The 21,283-nt window shown below is 43.4% G+C and overlaps 2 protein-coding genes and 2 long non-coding RNA genes across 4 annotated transcripts in view; 2 read left to right on the top strand and 2 right to left on the bottom strand.

Moving 5' to 3' along the window:
* Positions 1-18,809, bottom strand: part of LOC138158634 (uncharacterized) — a 34,212-nt gene extending 15,403 nt beyond the window's left edge. The window contains exon 1 of the long non-coding RNA XR_011167686.1: positions 18,685-18,809. This is a non-coding gene — a long non-coding RNA (uncharacterized lncRNA). The remainder of the gene's footprint in view (positions 1-18,684) is intronic.
* ARPC1A (actin related protein 2/3 complex subunit 1A) overlaps positions 1-21,283 on the top strand; it is a 341,638-nt gene that overhangs the window by 258,035 nt on the left and 62,320 nt on the right. The window lies entirely within an intron of this gene.
* MYH16 (myosin heavy chain 16) overlaps positions 1-21,283 on the top strand; it is an 82,203-nt gene that overhangs the window by 52,948 nt on the left and 7,972 nt on the right. Inside the window, exons 27-40 of the mRNA XM_069084738.1 lie at positions 1,696-1,752; positions 2,346-2,432; positions 4,802-5,047; positions 6,758-6,875; positions 7,720-7,847; positions 8,494-8,690; positions 11,423-11,555; positions 13,058-13,274; positions 15,942-16,078; positions 16,203-16,306; positions 17,092-17,284; positions 18,790-18,993; positions 20,368-20,493; positions 20,933-21,103. Coding sequence (XP_068940839.1) covers positions 1,696-1,752; positions 2,346-2,432; positions 4,802-5,047; positions 6,758-6,875; positions 7,720-7,847; positions 8,494-8,690; positions 11,423-11,555; positions 13,058-13,274; positions 15,942-16,078; positions 16,203-16,306; positions 17,092-17,284; positions 18,790-18,993; positions 20,368-20,493; positions 20,933-21,103 — 2,118 coding nt within the window. The remainder of the gene's footprint in view (positions 1-1,695; positions 1,753-2,345; positions 2,433-4,801; positions 5,048-6,757; positions 6,876-7,719; positions 7,848-8,493; positions 8,691-11,422; positions 11,556-13,057; positions 13,275-15,941; positions 16,079-16,202; positions 16,307-17,091; positions 17,285-18,789; positions 18,994-20,367; positions 20,494-20,932; positions 21,104-21,283) is intronic.
* Positions 18,826-21,283, bottom strand: part of LOC138158633 (uncharacterized) — a 12,384-nt gene continuing 9,926 nt past the window's right edge. The window contains exons 2-3 of the long non-coding RNA XR_011167685.1: positions 20,821-20,983; positions 18,826-18,964 (exon numbers count right to left, since the gene is read on the bottom strand). This is a non-coding gene — a long non-coding RNA (uncharacterized lncRNA). The remainder of the gene's footprint in view (positions 18,965-20,820; positions 20,984-21,283) is intronic.

The raw sequence follows: 21,283 nt of genomic DNA, 5'->3' as shown, positions 1-21,283 counted from the left end.
CTTCCTTCCTTCCTTCCTTCCTTCCTTCCTTCCTTCCTTCCTTCCTTTCTTCCTTCCTTCCTTCCTCCTTCCATGTTCATCTTTCATTCTTGTAAAAATTCAATTCAACAAGCACTTATTAAGTGTTTATACCGGACACTGTGCCATTTCCTAGGAATACAAAGACAAAATTAAACACTACCTGCCTTCAAGTATTTTACAGACAGTTCTCCCTTTACTTAAGTGGACAATTCTGCAGGCCTCTATGTAAAACCATTCCTGCCTAATCCGAATTTCCTGGGGATGTGGGGAAGGGAGAGATAGAGGGAGGCAGGCAGGAGACCCTGAATGCCTGTGGAGGGAGGGGACCCAGTACAGAGTTAAAAGACGAGTAGGGACAGAGAACTGAGAAGGAAGGAGAGAGCAGGAACTGAGAGGAAGAAGGGCAGGGCAGACATATTGGGGCTGGACACATTCATAGGGAGGAAATGATGGGTGATATGGTACCGCAGTGCAGAGGAATGGAAGAGACATGTGAGGCAGGACAGGAGGGGAGGTGGGATGAGTGGGGCAAAAGTCTTTTCTCTCCCCACAGGAGATCTCAAGCCAAGCCCTGATCTGTGACAGCAGTCTCTCTGTAGTCCTTCGTTTGGAGGGTTTAGGTTTTGGGGGGGCATGGGGAGGTTGTGGAGAGAGAGCCAAGCAGAGGGCCAGGAGTAGAGAGGGAAAGCACAGCACTATACAGCAAAATTAAGATAAGTTTGAAGGCAGATTTCTTTCAGAATTCTTTACATAAAGTCTAATTTGCATACTGAGAATTTGCATAAAGTAAGAATTGTCTATATTTTACTGAGAGAAAACAGCATACACAAGAACACACAATATAGCATAATGTAATGTAATATAGGTAAAGAGTAAATATATAATAAATATAAAAAATAAATTTTATGTAATTTATTTTAATTTAATGATTAAATTTAAATTTATTAAATGTTTTAAATTATTTAAATATTAAAAAATATATAATAAACACAAAGGTCTAGAGGTGATCGGGAAAGACTTCTTGGTGAAGGTGGTGCTTGAGTTGAACCTTGAAGGGATTCAAGAGTGGAAGGTGAGAAAGGACATCATTCCAGGGATGGGACATAGTCAACGCAAAGACACTGAGATGGGAAAGCAAATGTTGTTGTTGTTCAGTCATTTTTCAGTCATGTTCAACTTTCTGTGACCTCATTTAGGGTTTTCTTGTCAAAGATACTAGAATAGTTTGCAATTCCTTCTCTAACTAGTTTTACAGATGAGGAAACTGAGGCAAACAGGGTTAAATGACTTGCCCAGGGTCACACAGCTAAGTGTCTGAGGCCAGATTTGAACTCAGAAAGATGAGTCTTCCTGACTTCTGATTTAGCATTCAATCCACTGTGCCACCTGACATCTCAGAGCTGTGTTGTTAAACTCAGATAGAAATAGATCCCTGTAGGCTGCTTGTGGCAAATTTGATACTTTTTTTTTTAATTTGATACTTCTAATGTAAAGGAAACATCCTATTTTTGGACAGCTAGCATGTCTCTTAACTCCCTGCCGACATTCGTCTTTTACCTTCTTGGTTAAGTTAATGGCGTATGCACTGTGTTCCCGTACTGTATGGGTAACGGTTGGGGCTGATATAGTTTAACTTCATGGGAGAGAGTAAACTCTTGTTTGTGTATCTGCCAGGCCCGGATAGAGGAACTGGAAGAAGAATTAGAAGCGGAGAGGGCTATGAGAGCAAAGGTAAATAGCAAAACGTTCTCATTCTGGGAGAAGGAAGGGGGAAAAAATTAAAACTTATGGAGGTAAATGTTGAAAACTAAAAATAAATAAATTAAAATTTAGAATAACTTGGAAAAAAAGTTCTTATTCTTTGGTAAAGGTGCTAAGAAAGCCTAAAATCCAACTAATGCAAGTCAAACTGCGGCTTAGGTCCAGGCAAGAGATGGAGGAGGGCCTTGCTAGGGCTGTATCCAGTACAGCCAGCCTAGACGGGGAAGGAAGAAAAGGAAAAGTGATCGGCAAAACAAAACACTATTGGAATTAGAAGTGATTGAAAGAGTCCACTTACTCATTGAGTCCCCAAAACCTAAGGACCTTGGATATATTCCCAAGTTAAATGCATCCCTGAATTTACTATGGAACTAAGGCTTATTCACATCCAGTCTAGTAGAAGGGACTGATGAATTCCCATTCATTGAATGTCCCAAATAGCCATGACAGTATGTAGAACTGTCCTTGCTCTCTAGCATCTGATGACCCAAAGAGAAACCTTGACTAGAGATTTTCACAGAGAAATCCTATCACTAAGGCTCTTTCCCCAAATGCTTCTATAGGTGGAAAAACAACGTAGTGACCTGTCCCGGGACCTTGAAGACCTCAGTGACAGGCTGGAAGAAGCTGGAGGAGCCACCTCTGCTCAGGTAACCTACGGATAGAGGACATAAGGCTTTCCTCACATACCCTGGAGTTCACGATGTAAAGTGTTGATGTATTGAAGAGAAGTCAAGGACAAGTCTTTTAAAAATTTCTTTTCTATCTTCCTGGGAAGATTCTTGGGTTGAAGTCAATTGATGAGAATAGGGTATGAAGCCAACCATGTCTACATTTGTCTATAACTCATTTCATTGGGGCATAGTTCTAATGAGGCCAAGGTTATGGGTCTGATCTCCATGTGAGCTAGTCAGCTCTTATGTGTCTATACTCACACAATACATATACCATTAACCTTGACCAGCTGACTCACAAAACAGGGACCTAGGAAAGAGGAAGCAGATCACTGTTTTCTCTTCTGATGGAAGACTTACTGACCCAATGGGCAAACAGCATCATTGTTAGATTCAAAATACAATTTTTCCATTAAAAAAATACAACTCATATTAGTACTTGGCATTTTAAGTACACAGTGTCTGAGTGCTTCATCACAAGTTCTGTAACTACTAAGATCGTAAAGGAAAGAACACTGGCTGGACCAAGGTCACCTCCTGAGTTCTGAGTAGTGGACATTCTCCCTTAACCTCTTGGATGAATTGATACTGTAGTTTGCTTAAGCCCAACAGTGAAAGACTTCAGCTCAACAGATATGGGTCCAGGCCCCGCTCCAGTACTGACTTTTCCTTAACAGCTTTGTGCCTCAGTTTCCCCAATATACAATGTCAATGATATTTGCCTCTATCCCTTCAGTTGGAGAGTAATGGGAGAATGAACTGGGTCAGGAACTCTGAGCTCCTTATAGAGAAGCATTCTCCAAGGTTGAAGTCATTGTATTCTATAGGCTAGCGCATCTAGATATATTCATATTTTCAATGGTGTAAGCTTCGTATGGTGCCTTGCACATGCATGCTCAGCATTTGATAAATGAATGAATGTATGTTGAATGGCTCTAAGTCACACATTGCTAGTACAACCATCAGCCAAATTAAAATCATACAATTTTTAGAGTTAAGTGAGACTCTCCAGTGTCCATCTCATTCAACAAATACCTTCTGGGGTGGCCAGGTGGCACAGTGAGTAAGAGCGCCGGCCCCAGAGTCAGGAGGACTCAGGATCGGTTCCGGCCTCAGATACTTAACACCCACACAAAATAACTGGCCATGTAACCTTGGGCAAGTTACTTAACCCCAACTGCTTTAAAAAAATAAACAAAAAACCAAATACCTTCCACCTCCCTGCAAAATATACACATGTGCACACATTACAATATCCCCAACAAATGGTCACTCAGTTTCTGCTTGAAGAGCTCACTAAGGGAAGTCCCAACCTCCTGAGGTAGCCCATTCTACTTATGGAGAACCCTAACTGTGAGGAAATTTCTTTTTCCATCAAGCCTAAATGGTTTTCTTGACAACTCTTATCTACTGCTCCTGTTTATGCCTGGGGGGTTAAACAGAAATCACCTAATCCCTTCCCCAGCTTGAAGATGGCTACCATCCCATCCTGTATCTCCGAGCTAAAGATGCCCATTTCTTTCATTCATATAATATGGACTCGAGGCCTTTCCCCATTCTGGTGTGTGCCCTTCTCTGGATACTTATGCCAGCTTATGGCACTGTAGCAGCAAGCACCCCAGCATACCCAGGATGGCTGCTAGCACAGGTTCTTTGGTCTGCTTTTCTAAAGGAAAGCAACTCAAAAAGGGTTAACAATCTTACTTTAATCAATCAAGCATATATCACTTATATGGTTCAGGGGGAAAAGTCAGCACCCTGAACTTCAGAGAATACAAACAGAAGTTACAAGAGAAAATAACACAATTCAGCAGACAGGGCTTCTAGCTATCTGACCATTACATCCATAACTAGTCACCAGAGAGAGAAACACCAGCATCTGGGTTTTCAAAGCTGGGGGGCTCAACAGCTGCCCAGAGCCTCATCTGGTTAAATCACACAACTCTTCCCAAAGTGAGCCCCAAAGCAAAACCTCACCTCAGAAGTATATATAGCCTTCACCAGGGTCAGAGAAGATCACAACCCTCATGACCCACTTGACTACAAAGTAACAAAGGCTGTACCTTCCTGAAAAACAAGCCTCCCACCACAGGCTCCAGGTAAGCACATGCAGCCTATTAGGGGGTAGAGTATGTTTTCAAATAAGGTAAGGTCCTCAAGTTCAATTTAGGTTTATTAAGGGGCAAGGAAGATCTTCAAATTTCTATTACCATTACAGGCACCCATCACTGAACACAATACTCCAGGTGTGGTGGGGGGGTGGGGGTGGGGAGAGGAAATAGTGTAAGTTTGAAGCTCCCAGGTTTCAATAAATTTGACTTTCCCTTCACTTCTGAATCTTCCAGATAGAGCAGAACCGCAAGAGGGAGGCAGAATTGCTGAAGCTTCGCAGGGAGCTGGAAGAGGCAGCCTTACAGAGTGAGGCCACTGCATCCACCCTGCGTAAGAAGCACACGGATTCCATGGCTGAACTCACGGAGCACGTGGAGAACCTGCAGAGGGTGAAGGCCAAGCTGGAGAAGGACAAACAGGTCATGAAAGCAGAGATCGATGACCTCAGTGCCAGCATGGAGGCTGTCCAGAAATCCAAGGTGAGGGAGGACTGGGCATCCTCCTCATCCCCTAAGCCCTGGACTGAGAGCATGGGTTGGCTCCAGAGGAAGCAGGCAGGTGCCCCAGGGCCCTTTCTCATTGGAGAGAAGGTCTTCCCAGGCCTCAGAAGTTGTGGGTCAAATGGCACAGTTCCATAAGATTTCACATACATAGGAGTCTACATAGACAAATAGGGATAGCTCATAGGAAACCATCAGGTAGCTCAGGTTTCCAACCAGCCAAGGAGAGGACTCAAGGAGGGAGTAATTTAAGCAAGCAGATTTATCTATGAGCCTACTTGGGCTAGAGCACAGAAGAAGAGTGAATTTGCTAATTAGGACTTCTTTTTTTCTTTTTTTGGAGGGTGATTGGGGTTAAGTGACTTGCCCAAAGTCACAGTTTTTTTGTTAAGTGTCTGAGGCTGGATTTGAACTCAGGTCCTCCTGACTTCAGGGTTGGTGCTCTATTCACTGCACCACCTAGACACCCCTCTAATTAGGACTTCTTCTGGCTACATATAAATGTGTGTATATATGCAAATGTGTACACACATGTACACTTATAAACTATACATGTGTGCATATGTATATATTATATAGAGAACATCTGAGGGAATAACTTTTGGCTAAACAAATTATATATGATATATAAATGAATAAGAAAGAAAATAAAAATGCATATTAAGGCTTGAATTTATTTATTATAAAGGGACTCTCTGGCTATATATAAATGCATTTGTGTATGCATGAATGTATATGAGTGTACATTTATAAATATATACATATATAATGGAGAGAGCATTAGAAGCAATACCTTCTGAATAAACAAATAAATTATATATACTATATAAATGAATAAGAATAAAAATAATTTATTAGGGCTTGACTTTATTTTGGAAGGGACTCCTAGATTGATACATATATATGGAAGAGAAAAGTTTAGGCACAAATAAATAAACAAACAAGAATTTTAAAACATATTCAAGCTTGAAAATATATAGGTAGAATATAAATAAGAACAAAATTTAAATATACAATCAGAATATATATTCAAGCTTGATTATACATGCAGATTCATGTTTATTCTTATTTTATTTATATTATTTACATATATTTAAGATTGAATATATTATATATTTTAAATTTACATTTATTTATTTAATCTAACCATGGGTGGGAAACCTGTGCCCTTGATGCCACATATGGCCTTCTAGGTCCGTGAGTGTGACTTGACTACGTCTGAATTTTATAGAACAAATCCTTTCATTGAGGGGATTTGTTCTGTGAAGTTTGGATTCAGTCAAAGGGCTGTACTTGAGGACCTAGAGGGCCATGTGTGACCTTGAGCCTACAGGTTTCTTACCTGTCTTCTCTATCCTTAGTTTCCCCCACATGACTCCTGAAAGACATAATTTCATCTATTGCAAAGAAAAGATACCAAACCTATGCTGTTTCCCTTATCACAAAAAGTCAGAAGAGCTCATCTATTTTTTTTCTTTTTGTACTGGAGAGGGCAGGGCAATTGGGGTTAAGTGACTTGCCCAACGTCACACAACTAGTAAGTGTTAAGTGTCTGAGGCTGGATTTGAATTCATGTCCTCCTGACTCCAGGGCCGGTACTCTATTTACTGTGCCACCTAGCCACCCCAAGAGCTCGTCTTTTTGTACTGGGCTCTCTTTCTAACTCTCAAGTGCTGTCTTTGTCTTCAGGTGAATGCTGAGGCTCATGTCCGAAAGTTGGAAGACAGTTTATCTGAGGCCAATGCCAAAGTGGCTGAACTGGAGAGAAACCAAGCAGAGCTTAATGCTATCAGGACCCGGCTCCAAGGTAAAGCCATTTCCCTAGGATCCATCCAAGGAATGACGCAGGGTGATGCTGTCTTAGATGTTGGGATGGGTTGAGGTTTTCCCTGGTTTCTACAGCTTCATTCTCTGACCCTTTAAAACTCTAGCTGTCACCTCCCCAGTGGAACAAGTTTAACATCTGGGACTGCGAGAATATTGTGTAGAATGGCCCCTTCCATTTCATCCTTCCCCTCAGTCTGCCCTTACTATGTACCCCTGAGGACAGGATGGATTGCCTAGGTGGTGATTATACCTACGCTTTCTTCCCAGGGAATTGTTTTGGCACAGAATCATCTTTCAGCTAGAGTTTAATTTTAGTTGCTGGTTGCTCAATGTTTTCCATATTTCAATTCAATTAGAGAAGTCTGTAGCGATTTATTGGTAAATATTTACAACATCATAGCGTCTTGCACATAGCAAGGATTTTAATAAATGCTTTTTTTGCTTATTCATTCACAGTATTTCTTACCAGACAGAGGGTCAGCCTTGGAGTCAGGAAGACATGGGTTTAAATCCTGTCTATGACACATACTGGTCACGAGACCCTGGGAAAGTCACTTAACCTCTTAGTGACCCAGTCACCTCTTTACTACCATAATTAGAGATGAGTATATTTAGAGGTCGACTTCTCTGCAGTAGCGGAGGGGGCTTCCATGCCCAGATTTCCCCCACACCAATGAAATCACAAGCCCAGACCAAAAACCAAAACAAATCCCCCTCCCAGTCTACTACTATTCCTTTATGTCAGTTTGGGAAACTTGGAAATTTGGTAGAGAGACTCTTTTTCTTCTGGACATCTTTTCATCTTCTTTTCTCCTCTTCTCTAGCTGAAAACAGTGAGCTAAGCCGGGAGCATGAGGAGTCCCAGAGTCGGCTAAATCAAATCTTTAGGATTAAGACTTCGCTGTCCTCCCAGGTGGAAGACTACAAGAGGCAGATGGAAGAAGAGTCAAAGGTTTGAGAAGCAGAATCCTAGACACACAGAATCTGCGAGCTACAAGGGCCCTCAGTGGCAGTCTAGAGCAATGCACAGGAATCCTTACTATGGCACATCCAACAAACAAGTGCTTGTCCAGATTCTCCCTGGAGAGGAACCCACCACCTTCTTCCACTTTGGGAGGAGGATTTCCTGATGCTGTGCTTAAATTTGCCTCTTGTCTACCTTTGCTCCTCCTTCTGGCCTCGGGCCAAAAAGGACAAGTAAACCACCCCCCCCCAAGACAGCCCCTCAAATACTTAAAGAGGGCTAGGTGGCACAGTGAATAATAGAGCACCGACCCTGGAGTCGGGAGGACATGAGTTCAAATCTGGTCTCACACACTTAACACGTTAGCTGTGTGACCTTGGGCAAGTCACTTAACCCCAATTGCCTTGTCTTTCTCCCTCCAAAAAAGAAAATAGTTAAAGGGAGGGGTGTGTGTGTGTGTGTGTGTGTGTGTGTGTGTGGAGGTGGGGAGGCAGACTTGAAGGTAGCTGAACTGTCCACAGTGGCCATGCTGAAATATTTACAATTAAAAGAAAAAGTTAAGTGTTCTGATAGGGCCCAGAAAGAGATTAACCCCAGTCGGTAAGCACATTCTCCAATCCACTGATATCCACAGTCCCGGAGCGCTGCTGTTGTGAGTCTGGCCAATACCAAGCATGACCTGGATTTGATTAAGGAGCAGCTGGAGGAGGAGCAAGGGGGCAAATCGGAGCTGCAGCGCCTGGTGTCCAAACTCAACACAGAAGTGACCACATGGAGAACCAAGTATGAAACCGACGCCATTCAGAAAACGGAGGAGCTGGAAGAGACCAAGTGAGTGCGGGGCCTGGGGCGGAGCAGGGCAGGAGAGGAGCCCTGACCCGCATCAGCATTTTAGCAGGCTTGCTGCTAAGGTCCGAGGCAGAAACAAAGGAACAGAAAGTCACCAGCTAAAGTTAAGGAGAGTGACCAGCCAATAGAGTCAGTTCCAGGGTAGAAAGTCTTTGGCCAGGGGCGGCCAGGTAGCATAGCGAGCGAGGAAGAGCTCCGTCTCCAGTGTCAGAACAACCCGGAGATCGAATCCGGGCTCAGACACTTAGCATCCACCCAGAAACACCTGGCGCAAGTTACTTAACCCCGATTGCTTTAAAAAAAAAAAAAAAGTCTTTGGCCTAAATCTCTAGGAGGGGTCAGCCAGCAGAGACTTTGGAATGTACTTGGGAAGACCCCTTTCCTTCCCTCCACTAGGAGTAACGTTGCTTAGTGGAGAGAGAGGCTGGCCTGGGGTCAGAAAGACCTCAGCTCAAGCCCTGCCCCTGACAGACTGGCTGTGCAGCCCTGGGCAAGTCACTTAATGTCTCAGGGCCATCTTGGGGAGGGAAGGGAAGAAAATTTAAAACTTACGGAAGTGAATGTTGAAAACTAAATAAATAAATAAACTTTTAGAAAAAAATACAACTATCAAAATATATTATTTCAAGACAAACTAAGATCTCTGACCCCAGGTTTAAGAAGCCTTGCATTAAAGCTTCCTGAAGACAAATTATGACTTAATTAAACTATACTTTGCTCAGTGCTGAGCACAGCGATCTGCATACACTATGTGCTTAATAAATATTGGCTAAATAAAACTGAATTGGTTCTGAGCTTCACCAGAGAAAGAAAGGCTGGCTTGATCCAGAAGTTTGAAACTGTGATTCTCTATGACCACAGATGATCTGCTTAGAATGCCAAGGAACTTCTTCCATTCTAAGAAACCTGAGATAATGACATAGTATGTTGGGGGGTCCATACTAATATAAAAATCTGCAGGATCTTTTCTGTTCCCAGGAGGAAGCAGAAACTAACCCCTAATCTGAATACCCATCCCTTCCTCCCAGCCCTTTTTTGGCAACATCTAGGTAGGTGGTGCAGTGGACAGAGTGCTGGACTTGGAGTCAGAAGATGTGAGTTCAAATCTTGCCTCTGACATTTACTAGGTGGCCCTGGGCAAATCATGCCAACTCTGTCTGCTTCAGTTTCCTTAACTGTAAAATGGAGGTAATAATAGCACCCACCTCACAAAGTTATTTTGAGGATTAAATTTGGTAATTTGTAAAGTGCTTTGCAAACCTTAAATGCTATATACATGCTAGTAATTCTTCTTCTCCCTCCTCCTTCTTCTTCTCCCCCTCCTCCTCCTTCCTCCTTCCCTTTCCTCCTCCTCTTCTTCTTCCTCTGTCTCCTTTCTCCTCTTCTTCCTTCTCTTGGGACACTTTTCAATTAAATTCAACCAGATTTACTCAGCACTTATTGCATCCATCCCTGTCTCATACTGAACTAGGCACTACAAGGAATACAGAAGAAGGACAATACATGGTCCTTGCCCTCGAGAAGCTTATCGTCTAGCTGGAGACACAGATATACAGATAAAGAACAAGAAAAGGCAGTGCTTCTCTGTCATTAATTCTCTATTCTTCTCTGTAAAAATTCTGTATAATTCCATGCCAGATGAGTGGTAAAAACAAGCAGGCCTCATGATTTCAGAGGAGAAAAAGAGTAGGGGGAACAGGGAGGTGAGTGGTCCCACAGGACTTCAGAGAGGTAGGAGGTCTTGAGTTGTCCCTAGAAGGTGGGGCTGGATCATAATTTTTTTTGGGGGGGGCACTGAGACCAAACCATTTATTTAACAAAAATATTACAAGAGCAGCAACAAAGAAAAATAATAACAAAGGGTGTGTGTAAGAGGCATGGGAGAAAAAATGTGACAGAGATCTTGATTCTTAGGAGACCAGCACACCAGCAGAGCTGGCCTTGGCCCCCGACCCCTCCCCAGTGTCCTTGGCTGCTGGCTTCTCATCCTCACCCATTAGCCAAGTATTATGTTTCTCCCTGAAGTCATTCAACTCCCTTCCCTTTGCTTGAAGCTGCTGGGTCAGTGTCTCAATGATCTTTTGAATCTGCTCTTTGTCACCCTCCAAGGCAGATAGCACCTCTTTGACAGTTCGCTCCACCAGAACTCCCCCAACCATTTGATAGCACTTCCGGGTTGGGTCCACTTCTCTCAGCGTATCTATCACTAGGCTGTGCTCATTCAACTCCATTTCCGGTTCAGCTGCTTTGGATGCCAGGCCCCTCTGTTCCTGCCGAAGGCACCACCTCCGCTGACACCGCTCCCTTGCCCGCGTTAGCCCAGTTGCTACTCTCCGCCATCTTTACCCGCCCCGCTGGATCATAATTTTGAAACTAGAAGTGACCTGAGGGACCATCTAGCCTAACACTCTCATTTTATAGTGTGTACATTTTACTGTGTGCCCAAAGTCACATAGTTAGTTAGTATCTGAGGCAGGATTTGAACTATGATCTTCCTCATCCAAAGTCTAACACTCTATCCACTATGAGAGGAGGTAAAGGGAGAGAAAAGAGGTGAAAACCAAATTTTAGGCTGTTCAATGATGTAGTTGACCTGTCTGATTAATGATCTCTTTCCAAATGAAGGCCAAGATGATGTACAAGAATGGAGCCCTTTGTGCAAGAATGACTCCTTTTATATTCCTAACCACCTCTCCTGGACTTTGTACCCACAGGAGGAAACTGGCAGCCAGGCTGCAGGAAGCAGAGGAGGCCGCAGAAGCTGCCCAAGCCCGGGCTGCCTCCCTGGAGAAAAACAAACAGAGGCTCCAAGCAGAAATAGAAGATCTCACTATTGACCTGGAGAAGGTAGGAGGCTCGGCTGAGCTTCTGCCTGGGCAACGAGCACATGGCATCATCGTGGCAGATGCTGGGAGGAGTTGGGTTACTGGGAAGAAACAGGTTCTAACTGGGTGGATTAAAGGTTTTGGACAATGAAACCTTGATCCCAATTCCCCCAATGATCCCATCAGGAAATTCCTTGGGCTTTTTCATTTGTTGTGTTCTCAAAATTGGATAAGCCATTCTTTCATATGCTTCAGGGTAAGGGAGTACAAGCAATACTTGGGTCTGTGAGCTCATGAATGTAGGCACTCCTCCCTCAGTGTATATTGCAACCCATCCACATTTTCTCATTCCTGTGCATGCCTTATCTATGAAACGTGAAACCAATACTTATGATAAAGGCAACATTTCACAGTGTCAGATTGGGAGGAAATGTTTTAGGGGTCCCCATTATTTCCCATCCTCTGATACCAAAAGCTATCCTCATGCTCAGATATTCTCAGTTATTCATATCGTTACACGTTCGTGCTTCTCTACTTCAGAACAATCTGCCAGCTTTCCATAGTATGTAATTCGATATCTAAGCAGGGCCCACAGATCTTATTTAGGTTAATGGAAGGCTATTGCTTCATGATATATGTAAAGGCAGACTGGTTTCCAGCCAGCACCTATCCAATAAGGAAAGAATTTCATAATCATAGCCATGTAGGTGGCTAGTGAAAAACAAGTAAGATGCTTGAGATTAGATGTTCCAGAATCCCCAAGCAAAGGTGACTTCATCTTTATGGAAGGGCAGTTGAACAGAATTTAGCTGAAGTTAATCCATCTATGATAAACCAGAAATTAACATCCTTAATCTTAGGGATTATGTGAAGAATTAAAAGGAAATTTAAAAGAATTCTAGAAATGACTGGCTTTGTCTGACAGCAAAAGAATTACCTGGCTCTTCTGTGTATTACATAATGGTGCATATCTATCAACAGATCAATCAATAAACACTTAATAAGTGCCTACTATGTACCATGCATGCACTGTGCTAGGTACGAGGGGTGCAAAGACAAAGAATGAATCATATCCAGTCTCAAGGAATTTATTAGTAGTGTATATTATCACAAGTAAGAGTTGAGAAATTGGGTTGTTTTGTCTTAGGGAAGAATATATTGTTTTCTTATTACAGAAATTACTATTGTCATGAGAGATATGGTTAGTTTCTTATGCTATGGGCAGTGATGTGCTGGTAAACATTTAACAACCAACTCCTAAATTTAATCTGCATTATTAACATTTTCCTTGTTACTTTCTTTAGTCTATAAATCAATAAAAGAGTAGATCAAGCCCTGATTTATAGGGTTTGTTGATTTCTAAGATGTAAATGCTGACAAAGAAAATTTAGCAATAGGCTCTCACTAACCAGTATGACCTGGCTCTAGCACATCCCTCCTTGGCTATAGGTCCCCATACGGTCATCATATAAGCAAAACAAAAGACAGACCAGACAGAGTACAATACAAGCTTCATTTCTCTAGGCCAATGCTGCTGCCGCTGCCCTGGACAAGAAGCAAAGAATCTTTGATAAGATGCTGGCTGAATGGCAGCAGAAATGTGAAGAGCTGCAGGTTGAGGTGGACAGCTCCCAGAAGGAGTGTCGCATGTACATGACTGAGAGCTTCAAGATCAAGACAGCCTATGAAGAGTCCATAGAGCACCTGGAATCTGTGAAGAAAGAGAACAAGACTCTACAAGGCAAGGCCTGATGCAGCCTAGGAGGGACTGCCAGGAAGGCACATAGCGTGAGGGGTGTGAGGCTCCATGGGCTGGCTGGATGCTGAAGGCTCTGGGACAAGCCCCGTCTCCTAGGGAGCCTCAGGTTTTTTTCAGGTTTAACGCCACCAGCTTACTTCACACTCTGTAATTAGGTTTCAGTACCTTCTTTTGGGTCTCTATTTGAAGGGGGGGAAAGGGGGTTTTGGGGTAAACTGTAACATAATTGGCATTCATATGGCACTTTAAGGGGCATCCTGGGTCATCTCCAGTTGTCCTGATGAATATCTGGTCACTGGACCCAGATGGCTCTAGAGGAGAAAGCAAGGCTGGCTACTTGGCATAACCCTCCCTCACTCAAATCCAAGTCCCTTGAATGTCATGGCATCACCTCCCTGATGCCATGGTCCTCCTCGAAAACAGAAGGCAGACATCATAATATCCTACTTACATTAACTTGTTTGATCCTCACAATAACCTGCAAAGCAGCTAGAATAACACAGATTTATAAAAGGGTAGGACTAGACCTATGATTTAATTAGTTAAATGAAATTCCGAGGTGAGGAAGTTCCCTCTACCAATGCAGGTCAGCATCTGTACCTACAACTTAGAAGTCCTACAGAATTATCTAGAGTCCTGAGAAGTTATGGGACTTGCCCAGGGTCACACAGCCAGTAGGTGTCAGGATCAGGAAATGAACCTAGCTCCCCCTGGCTTTGAGGCTCTCTTTCCCATATGCTATACTAGAACAGATTTATATATTATGCAGAATAATATAGATATCATTGTCCCTACTTTGAAGATGAAAATATTGAGGGTCAGAGAGGTTGTTACTTTATATAATTATTTCACATGACATAGCTAGTAAGTTTCTGAGGTGGGAGGTGAACTTCAGGTCTCCTCTGTCTAGCACTCTATTACAGAATACTACCATTTTTAATGTAATGGGGCAGCTGGATTGCTCAGTGGTAAGAACATTGGGCCCAGAGTCAGGAAGACTCATTTTCGTGAGTTCAAATTTGGCCTCAGACACTTACTAGCTCTGTGACTTAACCCTGTTTGCCTCATCTATAAATCTATAAAATTAGCTAGAGAAGGAAATGGCAAACCACTCTGGTGTCTTTGTCAGGAAAACCCCAAGTGGGATTACAAAGAGTCAGACATAGGGGCGGCCAGGTAGCACAGCGAGTAAGAGCACCAGCTCCAGTGTTTAGAAGACCTGGAGATCGAATCCCGGGGCTCAGACTCTTAGCACCCACCCAGAAACACCTGGCCGTGTAACCTTTAGCAAGTTACTTAACCCTGATTGCTTTAAAAAAAAAACAAAGAGTCAGACATGACTGAAGGACTGAACTTTAATATAGTGGATCAAAGCTTTAAGGAAATATCTAAGTTTTCCCATTTCATTGGAATTTTGCCCTGGTGAATATTTCTTAAGAGAAGGGATTCAGGAAGTATCAGAGACACTGAGCTCAAGTCTTCTATTCTAAGACCAATGAAAAATGTTCCTTCCATTTTCTCATTGTACCTGTATAACAACATATGCACATAGATCATATACACATAGATCTGCAAAGATTCCAGAATAATAGGAGAAACATCAAAAGTTGATAGTTTAATGTTTGTTGGTTTTGTCCCCTATAAATTTACTTAAGTTCAAAATAAATAAATAAGGCATTAAAAGCAAGAGTAGTAGGCCATAGCAGAATTCTATTGTAACCTGTGAACATTTCCTTAAAGTTTGTCGTAATGACATTTGATCTATTGCGTTAAATAGAGTCGTATAATGGATGTCTTCTGAAGTATGCTTCAAAGCTATCAATTTCTATTGATTCCCACAGAATCACATATAATGGGGCTTTCCAGCAAAGGAAGATCAGAGTAGCACCCTTATTATCTCTGTTTGATGATGAACTCCAGCACAGTTATCCTTTCTAATAATAATGATAATAGGTAGCCTACTTTGATGCCTCAGGAATCTATGATTGTGCCATTGTGAGGCTCTTTTCATTTGACACAGAAATGACCCCTCTCTTCCTTAGTAGAGGGTCTCTGTGAGTCTTCTGATGATAAACTTCTCTGATCTGGTCTAACCTGGTCCTTGGTAAAATGACGACACTGGACTAGATGACAGCCAAACTCCCCCCCCCCCCCATCTCTGATAAGCTTATGACAGTTTGTTGCTAGCCCCTGATAGGCAGCCTTTCCATCTTTGGAGTAACCATGGTACAGTGGAAACACCAGAAATTCTGGGGTCAGAAAACCTTAAGTTCAAATCCCAGTTCTGCTTCTTACTACTGTCTGTGACTGTGGACAAACAACTCTAGAGCTAAGATCCTTAAATAATCTGTTGCTAAGCCCTGTAGAAAGCCTTTCTATCTTGTATAGTCAAGCTCTGGCATCAGGGGACAAGAATTCAAATCCCATTTCTGCCACTTACTACCTGTATGACTACAGGCAGTTAACGTCCCTGGGTCTCAGGTTGGACTTGATAGCCTCTGATGTCCCTGCCAGAGCTTGTCCTCCCTGCAGTAGGACCATAGATCCATGGAAAAGATCACATCCTGTGTATTGAGCAAAATGAGTTCTTTGAAGGTCAAGGCTGTACCAACCACTGACAATCTCAACAATGATAATATTCCTTTTCAGAGGAGATCAAAGAATTAATCGACCAGTTGGGTGAGGGAGGACGGAGTGTCCATGAGCTTCAGAAGCTGAAGAAGAAGTTAGAGATTGAGAAGGAAGAGTTACAGGTGGCCCTGGAGGAAGCTGAGTCTTCCCTGGAGGTAATCACTCAGGCAGCTCTTTTCAGATGATGGAGCCTTCTTTTCTTTCTGCATGGAGTCCCAGCAACTGGCTGGTCAGAGACTAACCCCCTGGTCCATGACAATACTGTGTATTTTCTGGCAGGTGGAAGAAAGTAAAGTGATACGCATTCAGCTGGAGTTGGCTCAAGTCAAGGCTGACATTGATAGGAGAATCCATGAGAAGGAAGAAGAATTTGAAGCTACAAGGTAAGGGGGATGCATAGGATGTAAGACAGGTTCTTCAAAGCAGTTCCCTTGGGAAAAACCTCCTTTCCTTTCCCCGTGGGAAAGCACTAAATAAAATGCAGCTTTCGATTCAGGCACAGTTCACTTTAATACAGTGACCCAAGAAATAGTTTCCCTGCTTTCAGAAATTTCTGGACATGTTCCTAGTACTTTTTTTTAGTTTACAGAAAATAGATGTTGTGATTTTGGAGAAGAATACTGTTTTCCAAGTTGTCCACACTGGAACACTGTCTTACATGCTTGACTAGCAGCCAGAGGAGCTGCTTGGCCAGGGATTCCTGGCCTTTTTACCCCACCCCAACAAACCAAAGTCACTCCTTACCCTATCTCAAAGTGCTCTCTGTTTAGCCATTGGGAGAGATGGTTCTGGAGCCAGAGCAGAGGGTTATACCCTAGACATCCACTCAGGTCCATAGGAGGGTCAATTACACAGTATATTGTGTGACACAATTTAATTTTTAATTAAAATGAATTAAAAAATTATTTTATTCTGAGAATTTAAAGAAACCCTTTATGACAACTAGAATCAGAGACAACCCAAGGAATCTATCACAAAACCAAGGTGCAGTTCGTTGTCCTGCTATGTTACAGAGCTAAGCTAACCAGCTGGAGGCTTTGCTTTCTTTCATTCTTTCCTCCCCCAATTAATCAGCAAGGTATATGAGAGGCCTCCTTTTCTAGAGAGGCTTAGCTTACATAGGCCTGCAGCCTAGAGCTGGACTAGCTGTTCTTATTTAAATGGGCAGGAAGAACCACCAACGGGCCATTGAGTCCCTGCAAGCCAGCCTGGAAGCTGAGGCCAAGGGACGGGCCGAGGCTCTCCGACTCAAGAAGAAGATGGAGACAGATCTGAATGAAATGGAAATCCAACTGGATCATGCCAACAAAAACAACAGCGAGCTTGTCAAGACACTGAAAAGGCTACAGCAACAAATCAAGGTACTGTGGAGAGGAGGAGGAGCTGGAGGGCAAGGAATACCAAGGGCTGTCTAGGGCTGAGGGATGTCTTGACTTTGCCCAAGTCTTCAGGCGATTGGTTGCCTGAGCAAGCATTAGAAATCTAAAGAATGTTGACTCAACCAGGTCCAGCCTGCTAGGACCTTGGCCTTACTGATTTCTTTGTCCATCTGTTTAATGAACTGTACCCCACCCCACCTCTTCCCTTCCCCATTCCCCCCCAAAGTTCATAAAGCACGAGCCTGTGCATGAGGTTTTTGCTAGGAGAGAAGACACCAACACAGGTAACTCTAACACACAATTTTCTATGGTTAGGGAGTCTCAAACACAAGGAACTGTGTGAGGGATATGGAGAGTGGTTGTAGCCATCCTGAGAAATCAAGGAAGACCTCCTGGAGGAGAAGCATTGGCATTGGCCTTTACAGGATAGAAAGTAATTCAGCAGGCAAAGAGGGATGAGCTAGAGGGACCTCAGAGGTCATCCGTTCCAACTTTGTTCATTTTACAGATGAGGAAACTAAGGTCCTAAAAGATGAAGGGGCAAGATGTAAACTCAAGTCCTTTGACTCCCAAACCAGTGTCCTTCCCGCTATCCCACACTGCCCCGCAGTGCCTACTGTAATGGATAATAACTGAGGAAACAATCTGAGCTATACAATTAGCAAAACAGGCATAATAAATGGGTCAATGGACTACCCAGTCAGTCCGAAGACTCTGAATACAGCATGAAACTGTTTTTATGTATTAAAAACAAACAAATAGGACCAATTAATTACAAGAAAATAACTAGTGGCTAGGTGGTACAGTAAATAGAGCACCGGCCCTGGAGTCAGGAGGACCTGAGTTCAAATCCTACCTCAGGCACTTAACACTTACTATCCGAGTGACCTTGGGCCAGTCAATTAACCCCAATTGCCCTGCCCTACAAAAAGCAAATGAATGAATGAATGAATAAATAAATAAATAACCAGGATACAAAATTAGGTAATCTAATTTCTAATTGGAGGAAATATTAGGGGTTTCCCAAGTTGGGGGTGGGGTAGATGGAGGAGTGAGTTTTAGTTGAGTTGGGAAGAGGACAAGGGGGTTTTGTGGTCTTTCATTTCCCATAACTGAGAGATGCTGATCAGTTGCATCTACCTGCATTTATGAAACAATAGACGGCTTATATCATCGAGTTTCCCATGGGTGATTGGCAGAAAAACAAGACGGATACATATGGCAGCACACAATGGAGTCGGTGTTCATGAGACGGCATCTTACTGGTTCTCTTGATTCCCATACCAAACCAACTCCATTTTATACCTGGCCTTCACTCAGTCTCAACAGTTGTACAGTGGCTGGCGCATAGTCGGCATTAAATAAATTGCTCAATGGATTACCTGACTGATTCCAGGCCGGAGAACAGCCTGAGCAAAGGTGCAGAGGTGGGAGAGGACAGGGTGGGCAGAGCACAGTCCAGTTTCACGCCCCCTTTCTTCTTGCAGGATCTCCAGATCCAAATGGATGAGGATGCTCGGCAGCACGAGGAGCTCCGGGAACAGTATAACCTCCAGGAACGCCGCCTGAGCCTCTTGCAGACAGAATTAGAAGAAGTTCGGTCCAGCCTGGAGGGCAGCGAGAGATCTCGAAAACTGCTGGAGCAGGAGGTGGTCGAGATCACTGAGAGACACAATGAAGTCAACATTCAGGTGAGCATGCACATCTGCCTCTGGCTGGCCCAGCTTACACAGGTGTGACCAGGGAACCTTCCAAATCCAAGGGCTCTCACTCAAAGCCCAGGTATTTACTAAATAGTCCTGTGTCTTGCTTAGACTCCTCTTAGTTCAGATGATGCTCTAAAAAACCTGGGAGGGGCGAGTAGGTGGCGCAGTGAATAGAGCACCAGCCCTGAAATCAGGAGGACCTGAGTTCAAATCCGGCCTCAGACACTTAACACAAAAACTAACCTTGGGCAAGTCACTTAACCCCAATTACCCTCCAAAAAGCTAAAAAAAAATTTTTTTTAATTAATTAAAAAATAAAAAACCTGGGAGTTAAAAAGAAAGTTAAAAAAAAAAACCCAAACCTTCCCCTCACATAGGATTATAAACTTAGAACTGGAAGGGACTTCTAGACCAAGCCCTTTGATTTTACACATGAGGAAACTGAGGCCAAGAGATGTTCAGAACCTTGCTCATGGTCGTAAAGTTGGGATTTGAACTCAAGTCCAAATTCAATACTCATTTAACTCCCTCTTGTTGCCTCACTCAGTCTCCAAAAAACAACCTTCCCTACCTCTCCGATTTTCTTGCATTTTACTGCCCTCTGTGTAATCTACAGTCTAGTCATGCTGACCTCGTCCCTCACATGGGACACTCGATTTTCCAGCTCAGTGCCATTGGAATATCTTTCACCAAGTGTGGGGTGCTCTGTTCTCTCCTCTCCGTCTTCTGGATTCTCTGACTTCCTTCAACACTCAACTCAAATCCCATTTTCTGCTGGAGGTCATTTTCAGGCCCTCCCAGCTTTTTCCTCTGAGATTGTTGTTCAGTGTTTTCAACTGTTTCTGATTCTTTGAGACTCTATTTTCTTGACAAAAATCCTGGAACAGTTTGTCATTTCCTTCTCCAGTTTATTTTAGAGATAAGGAAACATAGGTAAACAGGGTAAAGTGAATTGCCCAGGGTCACACAGGTAGTGTCTGAGTCCACTTTTGAACTCAGGAAGAGTCTTCCTGATTCCAGATCCACTGCCCTATCCATTGCACCACCTAGATGCCCTTGGATATGACCTCCCATTTATTCTGCATATATTTTATTTGTACAGACCTATTTACATGTTCTCTCCTCCATTGGAATGTGAGCTCCTTGAGAGCAGGGACTGTGTTTTCTGAGCACAGTGCCTGGCACATAGTAAGTATCACATAATGGGCTGCCCATTGGACAACACTGGAGAAGATTCTAAGCTTTCCAAAACAGCATTCTATCTATATTAAGCCATGTTTATCTCCTCCCCCATCCCCGAGAGTGAAAGATAAAAGGGTCCTCCAGGCCTCTAGGTCAATATTGTTTCTTCTCCTTTAGAACCAAAGTCTGCTGGTGGTCAAGCGTAAACTGGAATCAGATGTCCAGCGCATCTCCAATGAACATGAGGAGCTCATCAGTGAATTCCGTACAGCTGATGAAAGAGCCAAGAAAGCTATGACTGATGTAAGTCCTTTCCCCCTTCCCTGAATTGCCAAGTAACACCATGTGTACATCATGGTAATTGCATAAGAGAGGGTTCCCAAGACTAATACAAAGTGGACATCAGAATCTCCCTGTTTCCTACAGCTTCTCGTCCTCTTCCCCAATACTTCTCATCCAACACTAAATAACATGCTCCTTCTGTACTCACTGCCCCCCCATAATGGCCAATCTCTGCTTCTACCGAACCATTCATACAATAGCATCCTTGGCACTCCTTGGGTACCCTATGGAAATGCTCTCTTGAGCCATCCTATACAATTGGAAATGGCACTCCAGCTGAGGACTGACCAGTTGACCACTTAGCTCCTCAAAGCCAATGAGCTCCCCATTTTTCGGCCTCTGAGGTCCGGAACAGATTGTCTTGCTTCGCCTTATTGCTATGTTCCTTTCTCCTCCCAAGGCTGCTCGCATGGCGGAAGAGCTCCGTCAAGAACAGGATCACTGTATGCACCTGGAGAAAATCAAAAAGAACCACGAGCTCACTATTAAGGACCTGCAAGCTAAGATGGAAGAGGCCGAACAGCTGGCTCTCAAAGGTGGAAAGCGCACAATAATGAAACTGGAAGCCAAGGTAAGAGGAAAGCCCAGTGTCTGCCAACAGTGTCTGCTAAGCAGCAGCACATCTAGCCCTGTGTTTACTGAACTGCCTATAAAATAGAAAGGAGGGAGGGAGAGAGGGAGGGAGGGAGGGAGGAAGGAAGGAAGGAAGGAAGGAAGGAAGGAGGGAAGGAAGGAAGGAAGGAAGGAAGGA

Source organism: Petaurus breviceps, unplaced genomic scaffold, assembly GCF_028583685.1.
Source record: "Petaurus breviceps papuanus isolate PSGF00001 unplaced genomic scaffold, PetGlider_PUasm1.0 175, whole genome shotgun sequence".
Taxonomy (NCBI): Eukaryota; Metazoa; Chordata; class Mammalia; order Diprotodontia; family Petauridae; genus Petaurus; species Petaurus breviceps.
The sequence above is the reverse complement of the archived record's forward strand: the minus strand, read 5'-3'. Positions and strand labels throughout refer to the sequence as shown.